Here is a 25197-nt window from a genome sequence, read left to right on the forward strand (position 1 = left end):
ACTGGAATGGCTGAAGGGACATAGGCCTAACCTGTTGCGAACGGACATACCATTACTTACTCATTACTTCTATGTTTTTGTCTGTGTGTATCTGTCTCTCTGTCAATGTGTCCGTCTGTCTATCCAGGGAGCAGCAGGAAGAGATGGAGTTCCAGGTCTCCCAGGAGCTGTAGGAGTGAAGGTAAAACCATTGAATAACTGGAAAATGTCTGGCCTGTCCATTAAAACACTTCTGGTGCCACTTAATCCTTCAGAATCATGTCGCTAGAGTGCCAGTCAGCTTTTATTATGTCCATTTCTACATTTTATCGCGCTGATTTCTCTTCAGAAGCGTAAATATTGTAACCTGCGATGCTGCATGAAGTCAGAAATTATCCCAGTACATCCACGCTTTGATCCACTGCGTGGATGCAGCGTAGATTCAGAGAAAAAAGGGTTTTAAGACTTCAGCCTTAAACAAGGAAGTGAATGGTGAGCAAGGCATTGCCTAGCAACCGGGCCGTTGATTTATATTGTTAAAAAAACCTTAAAACGTCCCTAGACATCCTTAGCACGCGGTTTTATACATCAGCCAACATATTAAGTGTTGTGGTGCCATGAACGCAGGCATGTTGCATTATTATGGGAAAGTCATATTTCTAAGTTGACTGCGACCTGCCATACAAAGTTACTCAGTTCTTCCTTGGTTTCGTGACAAACCTTTTCTGCTGTCTATAACATCCACATGTGTCCTGTATAAAAACATTGGATTGTCATCTGTCTCCATCACAGATTGCCTTCTTACCATACTCCTGGTCTTAAATTAAGTAGTTACATACAAAATGCAATCAAAATGTCCTACACCCCGAACGCCCGGGGGTATTTAGGACCATTGAATCAGGGCGCCCAGCAATTTGCCGCTACGGAGTGCATTTCAAGGTGCACGGGCGCCATCTTGAATGTAGCTGAAGTAGAACACTCGTGAGGCGATCGACAACAACGGGAGGTATGATTTACTTCTAACGCGACTAGCGACGGGATAGCATTAATGTTCCGTCCTGTGATTAATCTCTGCCTTGAGCGCTGAGCGTAACTATTTGATAGGACAGAGACCTCCCTCCGTTCATGCCGCTCAGGGTGTTAACCAATGCCCCAGGAAAAATAGTGTCCAGATATGTAACAGGAGCTGTATGTATTATCCATGACCATTGTTAACAACTCCAAACCAATACCTTTTCTTTCTTTCTTTCTTTCTTTCTTCCGTCCATCTTTTTCTTAGGGTGAATCCGGCCTACATGGACCAACTGGACAAAAGGTAACTCATTGATCAGGGTGTGGGGTTTATTGATTGATTGATCAGGGTGTGGGGTTTATTGATTGATTGATCAGGGTGTAGGGTTTATTGAGTTTCTGCTACATCTCTTCGTTCCATTAAAATTACTTTGTAATTTGATTTAAACTAAACAAAGGCAATACAAGCATATTGGCCTCCTGAAAACAGTATTTTTGTCAACATGAATACTCTCTGTGTGTAACCCTATGGTATATACAGGGAGATTGTTCCTTTAACTGGGTTTGGTGGGCTGAGCGCGCCGGCGAGGAGTATTATGTAGCCTGGATCCAGCCCAAAGACCCGCCCACTCCCTGAGTGGACTGCATCTCTTGGTCTGGTGTTGCACTGTGAACCTATAATTTCTTCGGTACAAAAATGTATTATCCAATGAGAATCGGTGGTGGGGGTGGGTCTAACGAACAACCAATCAGCGCCGAGGCCCGTTTTCAGCGTCATCACACAGCGCAACACACATGAGGAAGGAGGGGAAAAACAACAACAATGGCTATTGGTTGAGGGAAATTCTAATCCCCTCCCCCTGGAAATCGCTCAGACAGGAGACAATGTCAGAATGTCAGCTTCAAGTCAAAGCTACAGTCTGATAATCAGGCTAAGTATTATGGGATTGCTTGTGTTTACTTTCTGTTCTGATGTAGAGGGAAGTGGTTGCTCTAATCAGAGGATGAGTTATGTTATGTTGGTTGTTTACTACAGACAGTTCATACAGAATTAGAACCCTGGCTGATCACGTTTGATTTTTTGAATTATTTTTGTTTATTAAATCACCGGTTCTACAATACGGACTAAAATAAAGCATAAGGATTACTCCGGAGAGTTATACATGTTACCCTGTCCTTGGTCAGTAAGTAACTCAGTATTTACTCAAGTACTGTACTTAAGTGCAATTTTGAGGTATTTGTACTTTACTCGAGTAGTTCCAATTTCCAATACTTTTACTTCTACTCCACTACATCTCAGAGGCAAATATTGTACTTTTACTCCACTATATTTATTTGAAAACTCTAGTTACTAGTTACTTTGATTATTATTACAAAACAGTAAACACTTCAGCTCTATCCACACTTTTCCTGGGCTGTGTGTGCTCCAGTTCCTGTTGATTTCATTGGATATCATTGGTCATCTGACCAGTTTCATTGGCTTTCATTGGATCAAATCGACATGAACTGGAGCACACACAGCCCAGGAAAAGTGTGGTAGCCTACATTTCGGGCCATTTGAAAATAGCAGATCTACAATCTCACAATGCGTCGCGATGTGACACATTGTGAGCTTGTAGATCTTCTATTTTCTAAACATTTGTATAGGCCTGCATTTGAAAACTTTGAAATCGGATATTCTGCATATTGCATAGTGAGTACTTTCTACTTTTGGTACTTTAAAACCCATTTTGGGCGGGAACCCCTTTTGGTGTTAGCACTATGTTATGCTTTAGCTATTTTAAAATAGCAGATCTACAAGCTCATAGCGCGCCACCGAGTGGCGCGCTACGAGCTTGTAGGTCTGCTATTTTTTTTAAATCGAAGAACGACTGACATAGAAACATAGCTTTTTCAGAAAACTGTCAGGATGTAGAAGACATTTTTAGAATCTGATCTCAGGTCAGAATGGGTTAAGTACATTTTGATGCCAATGCTTTTGTACTTTTACTCAAGCACATTTTGAATTCTGGACTTTTTTTTACTTGTAACCTAGTGTTGCAGTATTGTCACTTATACCTTTTTCCACCACTGGTCCTTGGTTGTGTCTCCAGGGTGAATGTGGCCCCGAAGGCGTGGCCGGGACCCCAGGCGCCAAAGGACCCACGGGGAAGAGGGGCCCCAACGGGACCCCGGGAACACCAGGGCCCCCGGGACCTCCAGGAACCAGATTCTTTGTAGAGGTAATCAGTGGTGTAAAAGTAACTAAGTACATTTACTCTGGTGCTGTACTCTGAATATTTCCAATTGTCTGTACTTTTTACTTAGACTCCATTATGCATCTCAGAGGCAAATATCATACTTTTACTCCACTACAATTATTTGATTGCTAGTTACTTTGTAGATTTTGATTATTATTACAATAGATACATTAACCACTTCAGCCCAACGCATTGTGAGATTGTAGATCTGTTATTTTCAAAATATTTAAAGTAACATTTTAATTCCAGACTTTTACTTGTTACAGAGTATTTCTACATTGCAGTATTGATTCTTTTACTTAAAGGGAAACTTCACCCTTTATGCAAAAAAATATATGTTAATGGTGTTTAGAAGATTTAGAACACTTTCCTGGAGGAGCAGTGCACCAAAGCATTATGGGAATTGTAGTCCAGCCCAGTGTTGATGACATCAGAGACACTGGGCTCACTGCTAAAATCTAAAATATCTAAAACCACATATTACACACACAAAGACCCCCAGGAAAGTGTTCTAAATCTTCTAAACGTCACTAACATACCGTATATTCTTTTGCAAAAAAGGGTGAAGTGTCCCTTTAAGTAAGACATGTGAGATTGTGAGTACCTTTTCCACCACTGGAGGTACAGTCATACATCTCAACTACACCTGTTTATTTTTTTGCTGCTGCCTTATAGTATGTGAAACGACTTTATCACTCTTTTTTATTACGCTTTTCTAGTAAACTAAGTGTGTGTGTGTGTGTGTGTGTGTGTGTGTGTGTGTGTGTGTGTGTGTGTGTGTGTGTGTGTGTGTGTGTGTGTGTGTGTGTGTGCGTGCGTGCGTGCGTGCGTGCGTGCGTGTGTGTGTGTGTGTGTGCGTGCGCGCACTTTCAGGACTTGGAAGGATCTGGGAAGAGTGATATGCTAATTGGGTCTGGAGTCAGAGGCCCACAGGTCAGTGTGTGTGTGTGTGTGTGTGTGTGTGTGTGTGTGTGTGTGTGTGTGTGTGTGTGTGTGTGTGTGTGTGTGTGTGTGTGTGTGTGTGTGTGTGTGTGTGTGTGTGTGTGTGTGTGTGTGTGTGTGTGTGTGTGTGTGTGTGTGTGTGTGTGTGTGTGTGTGTGTGTGTGTGTGTGTGTGTGTGTGTGTGTGTGTGTGTGTGCGCGCGTGTGCGTGTGTGTACAATGTCTGCACAATGCACATGCATGTACCTACTGTATATAAGTTGTGGTTTTATTTGATGTATCTGCTCAACATGCTATCTTGTTTGCTTATTTTTTTCCCCAGGGACCCCCTGGTCTGTCCGGCCCACGAGGACCTAAGGTAAAAAACCTTATGCATACTGGATGTCATGTACTCATTGTATGCATTGTTGCTGATTGGATGGGTGGATTGTCACTCATGCATTGCATTGTTGCTGATTGGTTGGGTTTATTGTCACTCAATTGACCCCTGCAGGGTGACGACGGGCTTATGGGAGCTCCAGGGTTGTCTGTCAAGGTAGGCTGACTGGCAACTTCTCACGTTCAAATTCTATACAAGATGTACTAGAATATTAGATGGTCACCCAAAGATTTCTCACATAATCAATCTCTCTCTCTCTCTCTCTCTCTCTCTCTCTCTCTCTCTTTCTCTCTGTCATCCATCTTTCCATCTATCGATGTATTTTAAATCTTTCAACATGCTCCTTTTGCTTTTGGACTCCTGCAGTTATGTACAGATGCCATGGTTGTGTTCTGTACTTCCAGGGTGAGAGAGGAGAGTCTGGACCAGAGGGACTGCCAGGCCTGGCTGGACTACCAGGGGCGAGGGTTAGTAGTATATTGTATCAACGTTTAACCCAGATTTATACTTACTGTAGTTGCAGGCAACAAAGTATATCAAGCGGAAAGGTCGGCATGTGCACGGGTGGAATTGGTGGCACTAATATTGTATTATATTGTATGTTTATTGTATATAATTTCCTCTTGCATTTTGGAGTGCCGCCACTTCCACCGTAGTGTGGTAACTTTTCCGTAACAGGCCCCTTGTTCCAACGGGGTCGTGGAGGACTTTCTCTATGGAGAATAACATGGGGTCATCTTAAAATCATCTCATATAAGCATTGGGGTAAAAATAAATAAAAAATCTCTGCAATATTGTCGGGGTGGTGTCTCTGTATCTGAATTATTTACGACAGTCAGTCAGTCAGTCAGTCAGTCAGTCAGTCAGTCATATTTGATACAGTCTGTTTCTAGCAAAATGTTTACTAATTCGGCAGCAGTAACATTAGCATTTGATTCTTCATATCTATATGATTGAAACTGCCGGGATGATTTGTTTATTTTTCAAACACAGAGGCGATCTAAAATCCCCCTATGGGGATTATAATACAAATAAAAACGTACACAAACCCGTGGACTTAATTGACACCAGTGATACAGTAGACATTAGATGGCTGCTGTGGCTGCTGATCAATGGCTGCTACTGTAGATATAGCTTACTCTCTCTCTCTCTCTCTCTCTCTCTCTCTCTCTCTCTCTCTCTCTCCTCATAGGGACTCAAGGGAGACAAAGGAAGTCCAGGACCTAAGGTACAGTAGCTGATCTGTAAATTCGTACAGTAATTGACAAGTCAGTATTGTTTCAGAGGAACAGTTGTACTGTGGTCTTGTGTAGCCAGACAATCAGATATTTCAGTCTACTCATAATGTCTAGTGACATCTAAATTCAATGAATGGACTAAAACTGTATGGGAACAATTTGGGGGGGAAATATAAAAGGTAACAGCATCGCTGGACCAATTCAAATATTTTAGGCTGTACCTTCACGTGGGATAGTATCATGAGTGGTTTTCAAAGCAAGTGCATGTAGATTTGTAAATTGTTACCGGTTGTTTTCTCCAGTGTCAAATTCATTCATTGAATTTAGATTTTTAGAAGTCAGGCTTAAGCTAATATCAATGGGATTGATATTTAAGATAGTCAAAGGGACAGTGTCCTCAATACCCTCATATCTGTCTTAGCTACCTCTCCAAAGTGAGCGACACCCACAGCCACAACACTAGAGGGAGAAACCATTATCTGGTGCCACCCAAAACATAGAACAAACATCGGGAACATTCTCACTCTGCAACTTCAAAATGTGACACCAGCCATTAACACAATCAGCCCCGGGATTCCTTCAAAATAGGAGCTCTGGGGTGCCGGAAAAACAATCAGTTTGTATTGGCAGTGCGGTCAGTGTGCATATATCGAACACACCCAGTGTATCAGAGTGCAACACACCTCCCAACGGATAGGGGCTCATAATTCATATGGTGAAAAAAATAGCTCGGATAAAAGTGCTTTTTATTAAACAATGCACAGGTGCTAATAGCCGATCCAGGACATTTCTAACATCCGTGGTGGCCCCGGGATGAGCACTTTATATTTTAAATCTGAACGTTTATGTACATGCTTTGCTCTGTAAATGTAAAGGTCCCAAATAACAGGCTGAAGTTAAGCCATGCCGCTCGTGAAGTACGAGCGTCATGTGAACCATGGCTAGTAGTCATGATTGGTATACAGCATAAGGAAGTGTTTATGTTTGTGCTCCACAGGGCGAGTGTGGCACCGATGGACTCAATATCCCAGGAGCACCTGGGCCCCCCGGACCTCCTGGACCTGCCATCAACCTGCAGGATGTATGTGCACGAGCATGCACGTTGTGCACACACACACACACACACACACACACACACACACAAATTTGGCATTATGACGGCATCAAGGCCCGCTGAAATACATTTTTGTCTAACTAAAGCATTTCGGATTACTAAAATATGAGTAAAACTAAGTGGAATTTTACTCAAAAGACTACAAATCTGCTGTCAAAATCAACACTAATACACTCACAGCACGCTAACCTGGCGTGCTGTGAGTGGCTCTATTATTGGCTACATTAACATGATGTGGCTGTCACATGTTCTGTCTCCAGCTGCTGCTGAACGATACAGAGGGCGTCTTCAACTTCACTGAGATCAGAGGACCGCCAGGGCTACTGGTGAGCCGCAGTGACACAGAACACACTCCCAACATGACCCGACGATTTAGAAGAGGAACCATTTCTATGCTCACTTCCGCATTAGGGTTTTAACAGTGCCATCTAGTGGCTGGAAACGTTCCCGCACACGCCCGCTGTGTAAAGTGAACGGTAGACCGTCTTTATTTTGAAAGCCGTTCGCTCGGAAACAGAAGACCGGAAGTGAAGACTTTGCTTATGTAACATGTCCCGCGAATGTTATTTAATTCACCCAAAACACCCATTTTTGTAACTGCAATCACGAACGCTTTAATTTCTGTGCCGCTTGTTATTCAGCCTGGAAAAAGGATTAGAGATAAATGGATTCTAAAAAAAATCATTCCCATAGACGGCATAAGCCAGTCAGTTTATGCCGTGCACGAGCGCGTGGGCGTAATCCATATACCTAATCAATATACAATAATTTCTCGTTTGGGTCACGGGCTAAATAAGTTGCAGGGAACCACTGCACTGATGAAAATGTTTGGCTGAGGACTGAGTAACATACTGTATACCATAGGTTATGGGGGTTTGAATGAAAAGTGCCCCTTGTATCCAGTGTATCCTCCATACATTAATTACAGTAGTTCCTATAGCTGGATTTCCATATAACTGTGGCTGCGATGTGGCTGTTTGATAATGCTGTATGGGCTTTTTCAATATTTGCCAGCTTCACCTTTAACTTTTTTGTTTTGTTTGTGTGTGTGTATGTGTGTGTGTGTGTGTGTGTGTGTGTGTGTGTGTGTGTGTGTGTGTGTGTGTGTGTGTGTGTGTGTGTGTGTGTGTGTGTGTGTGTGTGTGTGTGTGTGTGTGTGTGTGTGTGTGTGTGTGTGTGTGTGTGTGTGTGTGTGTGTGTGTGTGTGTACTGTGCATGCGTGTTGCAGGGCCCTGAAGGCTTGCCTGGCAGAGCAGGATTCCCTGTAAGAACCCTTTTTACTACACATCCTCATGCCTAGCATGTGTATGACATTGAATCACGTTATTCAATATGAATGATTTGATTCAATATTATTCACATGGTTCACTATGTGTTCACTATAATAATACGATTCAGTGGAAATCATGTGATTCAATATGGTGCAATTCAATCGATAATTATATTGGACATCTCTGCTGTCGGGAAGAAACCACCTAACTCCAAAATATAACTTTTTCAGAAAATGAAAAATATATATTTTTTCTTTTAGGAAATTAAGAAAACCTTAAAATTTGAAAACAAAGCAATACTGCCTCTTCAAAGTTGGTGTTGTGACTTTATATATTGTCAATTACTTGCATGAGAGCGGGAGAGGTGGTGGAGTTAGTTGCTTTAGCAGATAGTTTGAGGGTCCAATGGAGTTAAGAGGTTTTGTCCGAAGCGCCTTTTACTACTTTTCATTGGTTAAATATCTTTTTTAACCAACACACAGACATAAAGTGTGTTCAATAGCACTGAATCTAAAACCTGGAGATAGGTGGTTTCCTCACGACAACAACGATATGCAATCATTATGTCTGAAATGTAATGCGGTACACAATGGAAATACAGTAAATATGTCAATGTTTTCAACCAATTGGAGACTATAAAATTGGTTAAGTGACCATCCTCAGCAGCCCAGTTCTTGTGGGCTTATAATACACTTATTTAATACTGTGTACACTACACTACAGTATGTACAATATATAACTCGGACATATTGACCCCCAAGGCACCAACGATATGTCCTCTACTGACTGGTACAAGTGATATTTTTTCATATTGGTCATTCTTGTCCACTGACCCAAAAAAGGAATATTTATTGTCTCCTGCCATTCTCTTCAGTCACCCTTCTCCTGTTTTTTTAATTGTCCCCCCAGGGCCCTCGAGGACCAAAAGGAGACATTGGCCCTGCAGGTATTCAGGGTCCACTAGGACACAAGGTAAGAAATGTTTTCTGTTTGAGCAGATTCATGAAAACAGACTAGACTATAAGGCTCTCAATTGTAAATAACTTCATTCACAGGGAGCAAAGGGAGAGCCAGGAGTGACCATTGCTGCTGATGGATCTATCCTAACAGGGTTGAGAGGCCCCCATGGACCCAAAGGCCCCAAGGTGTCTGTTAATGGAAAACAAATCTTTTTGGAAATGTTGACTTTGGTGGAAAGGTTTACAGCCTGCTATTGACTGCCTTCCTTTTTCCTGCGCTTGTCACTCTAGCCTTTGCCTTCCACACGGCTTGAGACCCAAAAGTGAAATCCGGTGTCTCCTCTGGACCCATACTGGGAGCGGGCTGACCGCGGCCACCTCACTATGACTCAGTGAGGTGGCCTGATAGGCCCCTATAGGCATGTCACTATGAGTCAGACATAACTCCAATAGGCATATGGTGATCAGAGCCACAGATCCGACCACTATGCCCATATGTGGTCATGGGCGGTGCAACAAATCCCTTTCGGTCTATGAGCTCACAAGACGCATCGTGATTTTCTCTTATTTCAGATTATTTTTCAAAATAAAATGTAATATTTCTTTGGGGGGGGGGGGGGGGGGGAGGGGGGAATGTAAAAAATATATAAACGGATTGGTGGTTCAAAATATGTGGCAGTTTGTGAAACACTGTCCTTATCCTATAGCTAGCTCATTATGCCATTAACCCTTCCTATCCCATTATGTTCTTCATTTAGCTCAATTTAGTTTGTGTGTGCATTCACAGGGTGACCGTGGTTTTCCTGGATCTTCAGGACTTATGGTGAGTTATTTTTAAATGAAAGACTATATGAATTGATGAAAGAAATGTTTGCATAGAATTTGTATAACGAAATATATGTGTGTGTGTGTGTGTGTGTGTGTGTGTGTGTGTGTGTGTGTGTGTGGTGTGTGGTGTGTGTGTGCGCGCGTGTGATTACTTGTTTCAGGGACCAATGGGCCCAACTGGATCTAAAGGAGAATATGGCTTCCCAGGTCGAGCGGTGAGTAAAGATACTTGGATTTGAGTTAGGGTCACTTTATTGTGTGACCATGCAGCATATAATGGCAAAAATGAATATGCCATTTAGATTTCTGTGCTTTTTGTCGCACCCTGGTTCTCTGTCTGTCTGTCAACCCTCTCTTCTCTTCTCTTCTCTTCTCTTCTCTTCTCTTCTCTTCTCTTCTCTCTCTCTTCTCTTCTCTTCTCTTCTCTTCTCTTCTCTTCTCTTCTCTTCTCTTCTCTTCTCTTCTCTTCTCTTCTCTTCTCTTCTCTTCTCTTCTCTTCTCTTCTCTTCTCTTCTCTTCTCTTCTCTTCTCTTCTCTTCTCTTCTCTTCTCTTCTCTTCTCTTCTCTTCTCTTCTCTTCTCTTCTCTTCTCTTCTCTTCTCTTCTCTTCTCTTCTCTTCTCTTCTCTTCTCTCTGTGTTCCTGTGTCATGTCTCTTTCCTGTGTCATGTCTCTGTCTCTACAGGGCCGGCCTGGTATGCCTGGGAGAAGGGGAGAAAAGGGAGACACCACTGGTCCACCGGTAAGAGACTAGTATTTAATTCATTAAGGTCCCTGATACACTGAGAGCGTCACTGCTTTCAGTGGACCTTAATTGGGAAACTATCAGGCAGGAGTTAATAATAAGAAATATAATAATACCAGAGAGAATTTAGCTGATTCTTCACTAACCTTTGTATTCTCCTCTCCAGGGACCTCCCGGTCAACCTGGCCAACCTGGACTTCCAGGAAAAGTTATCGGTCTCAACGGAGTAAGTATGAGTTGTGACAAATGGACACTGTGTTGGTCTGGACAAGCAAACCTTTTCCAGGACTTGCTTCTCGGATGTGAATTAATTTAGCATTGTCTCGCAATGTAAAACAGATCATGTTAAATGTGAAATACAGTTGATGTTGATCGTGTATAGTCTGACGTGGGTGTGTTCTCCTCTGAATCTCAAAGACAGTGTTCCCGGTCCGCCCCCGGCCGCACTGCAAAATGGGAAGAGTAAGTGTGACCACCTGATTGGTCCGTTTCGGTCTGAACCTGGCCATCTGGTCGGTCTGTACCGTCTGTTAATTGGTGTATGGGTTTTGGTGGCATGGCGACTCTCTTGTCTGTGCTACAACAAGCACCTCCTCCCACTTACCTCCTCTTACCTCCCTCTCTCCCTCCCGCAAAGTGACTTTTCCTATCCGATATCACACACAATATCGGCGACGCCTTCTTCTGTGCCTCTAGTCATGTGTCACATTGCAGGACATGCAGCACTGCCCGGCTTTGCTCCGTGGTGGGAAATATTGCTCGGTTGGCATTGCCTTGTGGGGGGTAATTATTTACTATTCTGTCCCAACTCGAACAGGGCTGAGTCGGCTCTAGCGAACTTTGCTGAAGCTATTTCACTGAGAAAGTGCCATTTTGGCCCTGTCGTCCCAAACTGCCCCAGGACTTCTCACATTTCTCAACATTCAACACGGCAACTCGCAATGTCTCGTGGCTCAAGTTCACTAGAGACGGCTGCCCTCCGTCGTGGTCTAAAACTATACTTTATCGGCCTAAAAAGAAGTCGTGGGTTGTTGGAAAAATAGTGTCAGCAGTTGGATTTGAACACAGGAGGTGTAGATTGGGAGTCTAATGCTTAGTGAAGCACGCTACAAAGTTGGCTGCCAGAAAGGGGTTTTCAGGCTGTATTAGAATGTAAGAATGCCCCTCCCCGCGGGGCCCCTACTTCTTCCTACTAGTAGTAGGGCGGGGCGAACCACTTCCTGTGTGATATCGTGTAGGAAAAGTCCCTTCGCCTCCCTCCCAGCTCCCACCTGTTAACCGCGCGCGCGCTGTTCTAATCCCATGGTGCTCTCTCCCTCTCTCCAGTATCAGTCTCTTGGACGAGGTCTTATTCAGCTATGATGATTATGATTATGATTATGATATGATTTTAGGCTGAATGTGAAAGTGCTTCTTCTCTGCTCGCCTCCTCTTGCCTCCCCTGCGCATCTCAAAGAGAGGCGAGGAGAGTGTGAACACTGTTGATATTCAGACTCGGTGACCAGAGCTGGGTTCAATTCAACCTTCTTACCAATTGGTAGGATCTGGCAAACGTCTTATTTTAACCGCTTAAAGCCTATATACTTTGTTGACTGTGGACCGAGTCTGTCCAGTTCAAATAGCAGATCAACAAGCTCACAACGTGTTGATGTAGATCAGCAAGTTGAATATGTAATAATGTGTTTTTCAAAATAGTAAAAAGAAAAAGAGGATAAGGGTTTTAGCACTGACGAAAATAGGGTCCAAAATGTCTTTGCAATAGCCCATCTACAAGCTCACAACGTGTCACAGTGTAATGCATGTAGATCTACTATTATGGCCGAATGTTTGCCCCCAGAATAGGGGTGCTAGGGTTCATGTAGTTCAACGTTTATTTTATTTTATTGCTTCGATTTAGAAGATAATCCACTTCCTGACTTCCGGTAGCAGTGGCTAAGCATATGGCTGCTTGAGATTTCAGCTCTCCGGTAAATACAATAAACCTCTCTAAACTTGAGATAAATGTTTTTATTGCGAAATATATTTTTGCAATGAATGAGAGGAGACAAACAAGGAGCGAAAACAACGAAATGGACGAAGAAAGACACATGGGTCAAGTGGATGTTGGCAACAACGAGAGAGCCTCAGGTAGCCTAATCCAGAATGCCCTCTGAAGTATTACCAAAGAAATAAGAGACCTTAAAAAGGACCTGACGACTGAGTTAAGCTCCTTCAAAGAATAATTTAAAAAAAAAGAACCGATGGCAGACCTTAAAGACAATTAAGGAAGATAAACCACTTGAATAAAGTGAGTTAGAAACCAAGTCCTGGTGTCCTTGGGTTGGATCCACAAAGCAACATCTCTGAGTAGGCCTATTAGTTTATCTCTGAGAGTGGGTCCATTTGTACACTAACACTCGTGATTTTATTGTAGATAAAATACTTGCACTAGCAGCTTCCTTGACACACCGAAGTGTTTCTTGTGGTGGTGGTGGTGGTGGTGGTGACTACCAGTATCTGGCTAAATGCCAATCAACCCTCAGAGACTTGAATGGAGAGTTAAATAGAAAGCGGTTCCAGCTGTTGTAAAGTTCAATATACAGTAGTTGGTAGACACTGGTGTTACTATAGTACCAAGGACCACCAACTGAACAGTGTGGTGAAGGTTGATGCCATAAATGTGTCTGAACATGGCCTTGATAATAAGGTAAAGAGCCACAATCTAGGCCGGTTCTCAAAGTGGAATACTTGACGGTGCCTTGAATAATCCCTAGTAACAGTAAAACAGTTATTGTATTAACCAGAGTAGAGGTTGGCATAATTTGGGAACTGAATTACATTTATTATAGTGCCAAGTTGTCTCAAGACACTTAGATCCGATAGATTATCACCTGGGAATTCAATATTCGGTTGGTTAATTTATCACATACACCTTATTTAGACACAAAGACAAATGGAAAGATATAATTTGATCAATGCGGTAAAATGAGTACTTTCACTGCACATACTGGTATGAGCATGACAAGTATTTAAAACCGACTGCCAGATCAGCCCTAGGACTCATAACGGATACGACTTATCACCCTCTCATCCTCGGTGGTTGTTCTTGGGGGGTCTGCTTGCTGTGGAAATATAGACTAATGCAGTGGTTTTCAACCCTTTTGATTTCAAGGCCCATTATTTTTTCGGCATTTGAGCCACGGACCACCATTTGATGAGATGTAGCTTTGCAGACCCAAAACGTTAAGATTTTGTCCACAATGCAATGCTGTATTGATGTGGATAGGAGAGATAACATGCAAACGCAATTATTATACATTCTCTAATTGTGTAGACGTCTTGTAAATTAAGTAATGCAGATGTTTAACAATCATTTAACTGGACCGGTAAGGGTCCATTTGGTTCCGTTTTACGCTCTCAAGAGTTAAAGATCTATAATAAGGGTCCGTTTGGTTACCAACTCTCCATCATTTAGCTGTGGGACCACCTGGAACCCCTTCAAGGACCACTGCTGGTCCCTGGACCACTGGTTGAAAACCACTGGGCTAATGTATGAGACTACCTACTGCAATCCGGAACCGTTTTTCCAGTCTCCAAGTGATGTGGAATGGTGGAGGGAAACCTTTATGTGCTGCTGTCCCCCAGCTTGTGTCCTCTCTGGTGTTTTCACTGCTGGTGGCGATGTTTTAACTTAACCAATCGACATCCCTTAATGCCTGTCCGGTTCTGTGTTGTTCACTGTCATTTTACATTGCGTTTACATTGTGTGTGTGTGTACAGTATTCAGTGTTTCTTAACAGTCTGTGTGTGTGTGTGTGTGTGTGTGTGTGTGTGTGTGTGTGTGTGTGTGTGTGTGTGTGTGTGTGTGTGTGTGTGTGTGCGTGCGTGCGTGCGTGCGTGCGTGCGTGCGCGTGCGTGCGTGTGTGTATAGGAATCTGCGGTTGGCAGAGGCTCATCTGGAGTAAAGGGAGACAAAGGAGACATGGGATCACCTGGAGAGCCCGGCACACCAGGTACAGCAACGTGGAAATGAAAGTGGCTTCACCTCACAGCAAGTAGCCTTAGAAATAGGCACTCAAATTTAACCCATTCAGACCTGAGATCAGATTCAAAAAATGTCTTTTACATCCTGACAGTTTTCTGAAAAAGCTATGTTTCTATGTCAGTCGTTCTTCGATTTTTCAAAAATAGCAGACCTACAAGCTCGAGTGGCGCGCTATGAGCTTGTAGAGCTGCTATTTTTCAATAGCTAAAGCATAACATAATGCTAACACCAAAAGGGGTTCCCACCCAAAATGGGTCAAGTGAAGGAAACGCCTAACCTTCCTACTAGGGATGTCCGGCCCCGATCACTTTCTTCGCTGCCGATCCGATTCCGATCATTTGATTTTGAGTATCTGCCGATACCGATTGTTCTCGATCCGATATTTATATTTTTATAGAACAGTTATGCCATATCACAATAGTACAATATCCAAAATCACAGACAATATCCAGTCAAATATCATGATATGGATAATATTGATACTAGGGATGTCCCGATCACATGTCTTTGCGATTTCCGATCACGTGATCGGATCGGGACAACCCTACTTCCTATATAATAGTAACAGTAAATTAAACTTTCAGCTCTGTGTGGTTCATTGTCTTCTTAATTTGTCATCTTCTCAGAACCCATGTTTCCTGATGGAACTATGGTGAGTCCTACTGTCCTAATACTGCTTTTGAATCATTTACCCCGCCCTTTCTATTATCTCTTCCCCTTCCATTCACACTTTTAAATCCCATCTTAAGACACACCTTTGCCCTTTAGCATTTGAGTCGGCCTAACATTTGCCATACTATTTATCAAGTGTATTGTTTAGTTAAAAAATATATATATAAAAATAAATACAAATAATTTGAATTTGCATTTTAGTTTAGTTTTTTGTTGTTGTTTCTACTTACCATTCCCTGCAAATGTCTGTCTGTCTGTCTGTCTGTCTGTCTGTCTGTCTGTCTGTCTGTCTGTCTGTCTGTCTGTCTGTCTGTCTGTCTGTCTGTCTGTCTGTCTGTCTGTCTGTCTGTCTGTCTGTCTGTCTGTCTGTCTGTCTGTCTGTCTGTCTGTCTTCCTCAGGGAGACAAAGGCGAGGATGGCTACCAAGGTGAGAAGGGTGCCACGGGGGACGAAGGCCTGCCCGGTCCTCCAGGCCTGCCTGGGAGGTCAGGACCCGTGGTGAGTTTCTTTATTAATGAGTCGTCTGAGTGATTGAAGTGCACACCTCCCTCCCTGTGAGGGTGAACAGCTCCTAAACCAACCAAACGGGTGTAATCTGCAGTGTCATTCTGAAAACCAGCTTACTGTCAGTAAAAAAATTAAACATGTGGCTCAATATTGAAAACATGTGATTTGACTGAGGGACTGCCATTGTGCAGCCTACGTTTTTTCACCAGAGGAGAAAAACAGCATTTATTTGTATTTATTTTTAATCCAAAATGAGCATAGGCAGACTCTTCACATACTAGAGTAGAGCATGTCTGAAATAAATGACATGACACGTGACCACTGGAGAGACAGCCGGAATGTAGACGGCACCCGGGAGCAGTATGGGTTGGCGCCCCAGCCTGTGTCTTCCGTGAGGAAGAAGCCCAACAAACCCACCTTTAGGAGGGCCATTCAAGCCTCAAGCGGAGCCTGCGGCACTACCAAGGGCAAGGTGGAGCCTGCGGAACCATTGCGGCTCGAGAATCCACCATTCCTGAATTAAATGCCTGGTGCTGGGAGTCTGGTGCAACGCACAGGGGCTGGACCTGGTGAGAGCAGGAGTGGACCTGGTGAGACGTAGGAGGGGCCCGGACAGGAGTCAACCCACAGAGCCTAGTCTTTCCACGCGCCAGAATGGCAGAGTAGTTCAGGGGGAACGGATTGTGTGGTCCTGGTTTTTCCCTAATGGGACTGATCGAGGGTAGCTACTGGGACGTAAGTCGGGACTTGATCACCCAGGCTGGGTCACCTGAGTGAGGGGTATGATGTTGGGAGACCCGAAACCCCGATGACCTTGGGATACATCACTGAGGATACATCCCAGGTGCATCAATGCGATGCATTTTTGTTTTAAATATGAAATAAATGCTTAAACATGTAGCTAGGTGTAATGTTAGAGTCCACAGAAGTGAACCTTTCAGGCCTGCTGTTTCTCTGCAATGCTATGATTCTATGTCATGAAAACAAAAATCCAATGACTTAGTCAAGGTGGGTCACAATAGTCTCAATGTGGATATCAAGGGCGAGCACTATTATTTGAAATACTCTGTTTCTCATGAATAATGCATAATTGTTTTTCTGCAGGGTCCTAAGGGCGAGTCTATCGTGGGACCCCTGGGTCCTGCTGGTGAACCTGGCCAGCCTGGGTCTCCTGGGTTTGGAAGACCTGGTGCCCGCGGCCCGCCTGGACCGGCTGGTGCCCCAGGACCCCCTCCTGTTTATGGAGCATGTATGTCTTTTTCTTGCCCTTCTAGGCCCCACAATACACAAAACACAATCATATTTTGCTGTGCATTTAAAAAAAGATCTGCCGTGAAAACAAAACTCAATGTATTGAATTTGCTAACAATTTCTAGCCGTCAACATCCCCGGCCCCCCTGGGCCCCCCGGACCACAAGGAACCCCAGGATACGCTAACCCAGTAAGTCACTTTTACAGATCTCTGAATAGAAGACACTAAGACTAGACTAAACTATTTATATTATTCAAAAGACTGAGACTGAGACTTTCTTGCAAAATTAACATTGCATAAAGACTAAGACTGAAAGACCTAAGGTTTTGATATTTAGTCGACTAAGACTAGACTAAGACTAAACAATTTCAGAAGACAAAATAGGACTAAGACTAAATTATGTGTTATTGAAAACACTAAGACTAAATCTAAATCTGCTGAATAAATGAACAGTGCAGTGGACTGGCAAGGCGGCACTGCACTGTGTGTGTGTTTTTTGTTTTTATAAGATTTTGTATTTGGCTTTCGCCTTTTTTTTGTTTTGATTGATAGAGGGATAGATGAAAGTAGGCTGACAGGAAATGGGGAGAGAGATGGGGGGGGGGGGGGGGGTGACACGCAGTAAAGGCCGTCGGGATCGGGAGTGGATCCCGCGGCACACTGCCAGACACAGCCAGGGTGCCCAGACAGCTACGCCAGCCGCACGGGCCCTGTTTATAGAGATACTGTTTTTGGTCTGCGACACCGACAATTAAGAATAAATTAAGCTTAAACCCATTAAGACCTAAGACCAGATTCTACAAACGTCTTCTAAATCATGACAGTTTTCTGAAAAACCTAATGTTTCTATATCAGTGGTGCTCATTCAAACTATTTCATGTCAAGGACTCCAAAGATTATATGTAATTGGCTGCCGACCCCCATCGGAAAATAATGTTGTGCAGGGACCCCCAGAAGCAAATATATTAGTTAAAAAAATGTTTAACTAAAAACGTGCGTGTGTTGTGATTTCAGGTGACGACCTATAAGACGGTGCATGCCCTGGCCAGAGAGAGCCACCGGGCGGCTGAAGGCACCATGGCCTATGTGGCCGACCGGGGAGGAGAGCTGTACCTCAGAACGCGCAACGGCTGGCAGAAGGTCCAGGTATGTACGACCTGTGTGTGTGTGTATGTGTGTGTGTGTGTGTGTGTGTGTGTGTGTGTGTGTGTGTGTGTGTGTGTGTGTGCGTGCGTGCAGCGTGTGTGTGTGTGTGCGTGCGTGCTCGTGTGTTCACTGTGTCCTGTCTGTCCCCAGTTAGGAGAGTTGGTCCCGTTGCCATCGGAAGGACCCTCCTCGGAAGCAGTGTCTCAGGCGCTCAGCAGACCAGGACAAAGTGGCAGACCTTTCAGAATCCACAGCCAGGTACATGCATGCTCTCTCTATCTCTCTCTCTCTCACACACACATACATACATTCACGCACGCACACACACACACACGCATACACAACTCTGGCTTGAAAATCCAACAAGTTAAGGGTCATGGCTTCATGTGGAAATTGACCTTCATAGTCCGTGACCAATTATATGACTTGTCTATGATGTGTAGGACAAGGTTTCAGTCTGATTGCCATTGACTTCTATTATAAAATATGTAAACAAAAATGTTCTGTATGTGAAAACAAATGCATGGAGATACTTCCATGGCTTACTGGCAGCGTGCGGAAGATATTTATGTATTTATTTTTATTTATAAAAATCTGAAATAACATTTCCTGGGGCATGCTGGTCGACCGCAACGTGTCAGCAGTGCACCCTTCTGTTCGATTCCGGCTATGGAGACCTGAGTTCGATGTCCTCACCACCCCCCCTCTCTCTCCCCCTCAGTTTCTGCTCTCCTATCAAAATAAATAGAAAAAGACAGGAAGCCTAAAACAGGCATTTGTTTGTTTATGGAAGCAGCTGTATTTCTGTAAGATTTTACTTTCAGTGTGAAAGGTATTTAGTTTTTTCTTTTGCATATTTGCTGTGTGTGTAGGAGCTACAGGAGCGGAGTAGCAGTAGAGGATACCAACCCAGCTATAAGCTGCCAGAGGCCTTCAACTCTGTACCTGGGGTGGGTAGAAACAACACACACACACACACACACACACACACACACACACACACACACACAGTACACACACGCACATGCGCACGTACACACACACACACACACACACACACACACACACACACACACACACACACACACACACACACACACACACACATAGACACACTAGAAATGCACTCTGTCGAGGTGCCAACTTGCGCCTTGCACACAAGTAGTTGTGTGCAAACAGAGCGCGCAAGTACTGCTACTAACTAATGTCTATTACAACGGCTGTCCTTTAGACCCGTTATTGACCTTATACCAACGTACCTTAGTTATGTCACCATCAACAGCCAATAAAGGACCACCATTCTTACCCCGACATACATACATACACACATACCTTGTACCTTAGTTACATACCTTAGTTACGTCATCAAGAATGGTGGTCCCTTATTGGCCCGGTGGACAACGTAACCAAGTAATAAAAGAAAATTCTAGGAGTAGTGAGAATAGTCGATCTACAAGCTTCCGAAGCGACACATTGTGAGCTTGTAGATCACCTAATTTCACTAGTTTGGGTCCCCGGGGCGAACAGCTATGTTCTGTTTCTGGGTCACGACTCACGAATCACGGGTTATTAAGTTTGGAAACCACTGCTTCTATCTGCCCTCTGTGCGTCTGTGGCTCACCCTCTGTCTGTCCGTCCCTCCTCCTCCTCCTCTAGCTCCATCTGGTGGCGCTGAACGCCCCGCTGAGAGGTGACATGCGCGGCATCCGGGGGGCAGACTTCCAGTGCTACCAGCAGGCGCGCAACATGGGTCTGACGGCCACCTACCGAGCCTTCCTGTCCTCGCACCTCCAGGACCTGGCCACCATCGTGCGGAAGGCCGACCGTCACCATATGCCCGTGGTGAATCTCAGGGTGAGGCCTGAGGAGGAGGAGGAGGCACACACACAAAATGCACGCACGCACGCACACACAGAATGTGACTGCATCAAGGTCGGCCGTCTACACAGTGATGCACGTTTTTCGTTTTGAAATATTCAAACGGACTTCGTTGGAACTTCATCTATGCACGTCCTGATAAATCGTATGACCAGGGGCCATCAACATGTCTGTACACGGACAAATGTGTCCGTGGCAAAGACTCGGTCTTAGATTTTCTGTTTTACACACCATTGTAATGTTCATGAGACCCAATTACTGAATGTCAGTCTCCAGATTTCCTTCAGATTTATGACACATCGGTGTCCAACTATAGTAGTACTAGTAGTTCTCAAATGTTTTATTTGCAAGGATCCCCAAAACTCTAAGGAACTCAGGTTCCAGTTAAGCACTCAGTGCTCCATTTTCGTAACCGCTAAACCCCTTATCCCTAAACTGCTTTGCCTTTTTTTCTTTTTTTACTATTTTGAAAAGCATTTTTGAATAGTTCAACTAGCCAATCTACATTGACACATTGTGAGCTTGTAGACTGGCCATTTTAACTATTAAAAAAATGTTTTGAATAGTTACAGACCCGTTCATTCAGGGGTAGCTCTTTATGTGTTTCTGGTAATATTATTGTCCTTTTTTTGTTTTGTTTCGGTTTGTATGTCCGTGGCAAAAATAATCTATTTTGACAAAAATGTCCACCACGAGGCAGCATGGTGATGACCCCCTGCCCCATTTTGGGCGGGAACCCCTTTTGGTGTTAGCATTATGTTATGTTTTAGCTATTGAAAAATAGCAGATCTACAAGCTCATAGTGCGCCACCGAGTGGCGCGCTACGAGCTTGTAGGTCTGCTATTTTTGAACGACTGACGTAGAAGACATTTTTTTAATCTGATCTCAGGTCAGAATGGAAAACTGTCAGGATGTAGAAGACATTTTTAGAATCTGATCTCAGGTCAGAATGGGTTAAAACGCACTGACGTTGCTGTCCTCTCCTCTCAGGGCGAGGTGTTGTTCCCGAGCTGGATGTCCATCTTCTCTGGGAATGGAGGCGTGTTCAACCCAGCCACGCCCATCTACTCCTTTGATGGACGTAACATCATGACTGACTCGGCCTGGTAAGAGTGTGTGACGTGTGTGACGTGTGTGTGTGTGTGTGTGTGACGTGTGTGTGTGTGTGTGTGTGTGTGTGACACGTGTGTGTGTGTGTGTGTGTGTGTGTGTGTGTGTGTGTGTGTGTGTGTGTGTGTGTGTGTGTGTGTGTGTGTGTGTGTGTGTGTGTGTGTGTGTGTGTGAATACAAAAATAAAGTCCCAAAAATCAACACGATGGGGAAGAATTTTGTCAAGACTCAAATATAACATGTTGATGATAGTGTGTATAGAATGATACTCACAGAGTATGACCAGGCCAATGATGACAGAAGACACAGCAGCCCCCCACACACCGAAACAGCTTTGAACAAGTTACACCTATTTCCATTTACACTGTACTTGTGTAACATAACATCCATAGATGTGTCAGTTCATAATTGTAGCATTTGCTTTACCTCCATGCTGCTGTTGTACCACCGGGAGTACTTTGGGAGTCAATGGCAGCATTAGTTTGGGGTTTGCGGGCTGAAAAGTTTGGGAACCCATGCAGGACGTAACCAACTAACCACCCTGCTGCGTGCCGGGGTCAGTGTCGTCTGGAAGGGTATAGCCATGCTCTATTGAATACTCCATCTCTTTGACCATATCTGGCCACCTTCCTCGGGGCTGGCCTGTCATTGACATACTCTTCGGCACACATTCTAGATGATCTTCAAACTGCACGTATTGATAAAAACGTATTGAAAAGCTAAAATCGCAAAAGAGAAAGATGAAAATGAATGCCGTGAGTCAATAGTGAAGTCACGTATTTATCTCATTCCGCGAAAATGTCCCTGTGGGGAATGCAAAGCAGCAAATGCAAAGCAGACTGTCATCAACTGATGATACTGTTGATACATAAGTCAGATGAGAGGAAAAAATCACACCCGTGTGAACTGAGTGGTGCAATTTAAGAGCTTAAGAGGATTAAGAGCGTCTGCTAAATGCCTAAATTGTAAATGGTCTCTCTCTCTCTCTAGGCCAGAGAAGTTGATCTGGCACGGCTCCAGCACGGCGGGCATCCGCGTGACCACTAACTACTGCGAGGCGTGGCGGGCGGCGGACCTGGCGGTGACGGGCCAGGCCTCCATGCTGCAGACGGGCCGGCTGCTCGGCCAGCACACCCGCTCCTGCTCCAACCACTACACGGTGCTGTGCATAGAGAACACCTACGTGGACAACACGCACCACGGCAGGAACTGAGGAGGAGAGAGGGGAAAGAGCACATTTTTTTGTAGGCAATGCGCGAGCGCACATGCACGCACACACATGCAGGCACCTACATTTCCAGTAGGTGTGCACGTCGTATAGTATGAAACACAAATTAACGGTCTAAGATAGTACTGTAGTGTTCACGAGTACAGTAGTTTAGCACCGTGCACACGTGCGCGTGTAGTGTATACACGCTGATACACACACACACACACACACACACACACACACTCACACACACACACACACACACACACACACTCACATGCTCAGTGAACCTCCACTTCCGAACAAAAATATATTTTTTGTATTTGTTTTTAAATGCGACCCCAGTCGATAGGGTAAAGAATCCAAATCACTATTAGATTTATTTATGCCTTTCACTAAGCACCTAATAGTATAACAATCACACAAGACCTTACAATTCAAAATCAGTCACTCTGGGGGAATGGAAACATGCATTGTGATATCAGTTCTCGACAATCTCCGTGGACTAAACTGCAACAAACTTCAAAAAAGTCCCCATCATCAGAAAATCCTTGGCAAAGATATAATTATTTGATCTGTTCTTTTTTTTTTAAGAACAAAACGAACAGCCAGGGCTAAACGTGTATCACATTTAGAATCTTTGTTTTAATATCCACTTTGTTACCATAACAGTATTGTTACCATGGACCTAGTACTGTGTACTGTAACAGTAGCTATTTACAGTTGCAGTGGTGTAAAGTAACTAAGTACATGCACACGGTCAATTACTGTACTTAAGTACAAGTTTGAGGTATTTCGTTTTTTTTTGTTTATTGGAGTATTTCCAATGTTCAGTACTTTTACTTCTGCTCCAGTACATCCCAGAAGAAAATATTGTACTTTTACTCCTCTACAATTATTTGAAAACTTTAGTTACTTTGTTGTATTAATATTACAAAACATATATTACCCACTTCAGCCCAATTTTGAATTATCTTTTCAGGGTATTTCTACTTAAGTGGGTAATGTTTTGTAATAATAATCCAAATCTACAAAGTAACTACTATTAACTCAAGTTTTCAAATAAATGTAGTGGAGGAAAAGTACAATATTTGCCTCTGAAATGTAGTGGAGTAGAAGTAAAAGTATTGGTATTTGGAAATACTCCAGCAATGTAAAGGTATTCCTCAACATTGTACTTGTACTGTAAACTTGAGTAATTGTTACTTGTTTTGAGTAGCTGTTACTTTCCATCACTGCTTCCCATCATAACTGATGTCATCATTCCAGGCCTTGTTCCAGTGCTCCAACGTGTATGTGCCTTGAAGGAAGATGTAAATATTTGTAAATTACCTCATGGCATCACAGTCCAATCATACCTGAATTCATTTTAGATTTTTATGGTAGAAAGATATGTGGGTTAATCCAACATGCAACGTAACACCACACAGGGCACACAGCATGGCAGAGTGCATGCTGTGTGATATGTGCTGCCGTAACACCACACACGGCACACAGCATGGCAGAGTGCATGCTGTGTGATATGTGACACCCCACACGGCACACAGCATGGCAGAGTGCATGCTGTGTGATATGTGACACCCCACACGGCACACAGCATGGCAGAGTGCATGCTGTGTGATATGTGACACCCCACACGGCACACAGCATGGCAGAGTGCATGCTGTGTGATATGTGCTGCCGTACACACGGCACACAGCATGGCAGAGTGCATGCTGTGTGATATGTGCTGCCACGTAACACCACACAGGGCACACAGCATGGCAGAGTGCATGCTGTGTGATATGTGCTGCCGTACACACGGCACACAGCATGGCAGAGTGCATGCTGTGTGATATGTGCTGCCACGTAACACCACACAGGGCACACAGCATGGCAGAGTGCATGCTGTGTGATATGTGCTGCAGCATGGCAGAGTGCATGCTGTGTGATATGTGCTGCCACGTAACACCACACAGGGCACACAGCATGGCAGAGTGCATGCTGTGTGATATGTGCTGCAACGTAACACCACACAGGGCACACAGCATGGCAGAGTGCATGCTGTGTGATATGTGCTGCCACGTAACACCACACAGGGCACACAGCATGGCAGAGTGCATGCTGTGTGATATGTGCTGCAACGTAACACCACACAGGGCACACAGCATGGCAGAGTGCATGCTGTGTGATATGTGCTGCCACGTAACACCACACACGGCACACAGCATGGCAGAGTGCATGCTGTGTGATATGTGCTGCCGTTTGCTTTTTCTTTTCCCCAAGATGATTGGATTTGAGGAAAGCGCAGCCCCCCCCCCCCTCCCATCTTAGTGGTGTAGAAACAAAATAACAAGTAGATATATAAAATATATTAACTTGATTTAAAACAATTTTGTAATTCCTTTTTTATTTTTTTATTTTTTTGTGTGTGAGCATACTTTACCCCTATACACCACCTGAACACCCTGTGAAATAGATTTTTGATTAACCCATTCTGCAAATCATGACAGTTTTCTGATAAACCTATGCCTATGCCACCTATACCAGTGGTTCTCTCATTATTCTTTTAGTGTCCAATGGTTTACATAACATGATGAACATAACATGACTGAAAGGTTATGATAGTACTACTAACCATCATCATTACTCTCACACTACTCTCTCTCTCCTGTAGACATTACAGGAGAGTACGAGAAGCGACATCTGTTGGTT

The 25197-nt window shown here is 43.9% G+C and overlaps 1 protein-coding gene across 4 annotated transcripts in view; it reads left to right on the plus strand.

The window, feature by feature from the left end:
- col15a1b (collagen, type XV, alpha 1b) overlaps positions 1-23505 on the plus strand; it is a 71497-nt gene extending 47992 nt beyond the window's left edge. For 3 of the 4 annotated variants that reach the window (XM_083781034.1, XM_083781037.1, XM_083781035.1), the window contains 29 exons: positions 128-181; positions 1259-1294; positions 3084-3212; positions 4104-4163; positions 4494-4529; positions 4665-4706; positions 4955-5017; positions 5743-5778; positions 6786-6869; positions 7163-7228; positions 8131-8166; positions 9083-9145; positions 9229-9318; positions 9920-9955; positions 10122-10175; positions 10644-10700; positions 10870-10929; positions 11121-11165; positions 14614-14695; positions 15354-15379; positions 15799-15897; positions 17011-17155; positions 17283-17347; positions 18173-18304; positions 18455-18562; positions 19177-19254; positions 19961-20158; positions 21174-21289; positions 22284-23505. In XM_083781034.1, coding sequence (XP_083637160.1) covers positions 128-181; positions 1259-1294; positions 3084-3212; positions 4104-4163; positions 4494-4529; positions 4665-4706; positions 4955-5017; positions 5743-5778; positions 6786-6869; positions 7163-7228; positions 8131-8166; positions 9083-9145; positions 9229-9318; positions 9920-9955; positions 10122-10175; positions 10644-10700; positions 10870-10929; positions 11121-11165; positions 14614-14695; positions 15354-15379; positions 15799-15897; positions 17011-17155; positions 17283-17347; positions 18173-18304; positions 18455-18562; positions 19177-19254; positions 19961-20158; positions 21174-21289; positions 22284-22506 — 2319 coding nt within the window. In that variant the 3' untranslated portion in view covers positions 22507-23505. The remainder of the gene's footprint in view (positions 1-127; positions 182-1258; positions 1295-3083; positions 3213-4103; positions 4164-4493; positions 4530-4664; positions 4707-4954; positions 5018-5742; positions 5779-6785; positions 6870-7162; positions 7229-8130; positions 8167-9082; positions 9146-9228; positions 9319-9919; positions 9956-10121; positions 10176-10643; positions 10701-10869; positions 10930-11120; positions 11166-14613; positions 14696-15353; positions 15380-15798; positions 15898-17010; positions 17156-17282; positions 17348-18172; positions 18305-18454; positions 18563-19176; positions 19255-19960; positions 20159-21173; positions 21290-22283) is intronic. The other variant, XM_083781036.1, reaches the window with a different exon arrangement.
- The last annotated feature ends 1692 nt before the right edge of the window (positions 23506-25197 follow it).

The sequence above is a fragment of the Protomyctophum parallelum genome (genome assembly GCF_964188405.1).
Source record: "Protomyctophum parallelum genome assembly, chromosome: 14".
NCBI lineage: Eukaryota > Metazoa > Chordata > Actinopteri > Myctophiformes > Myctophidae > Protomyctophum > Protomyctophum parallelum.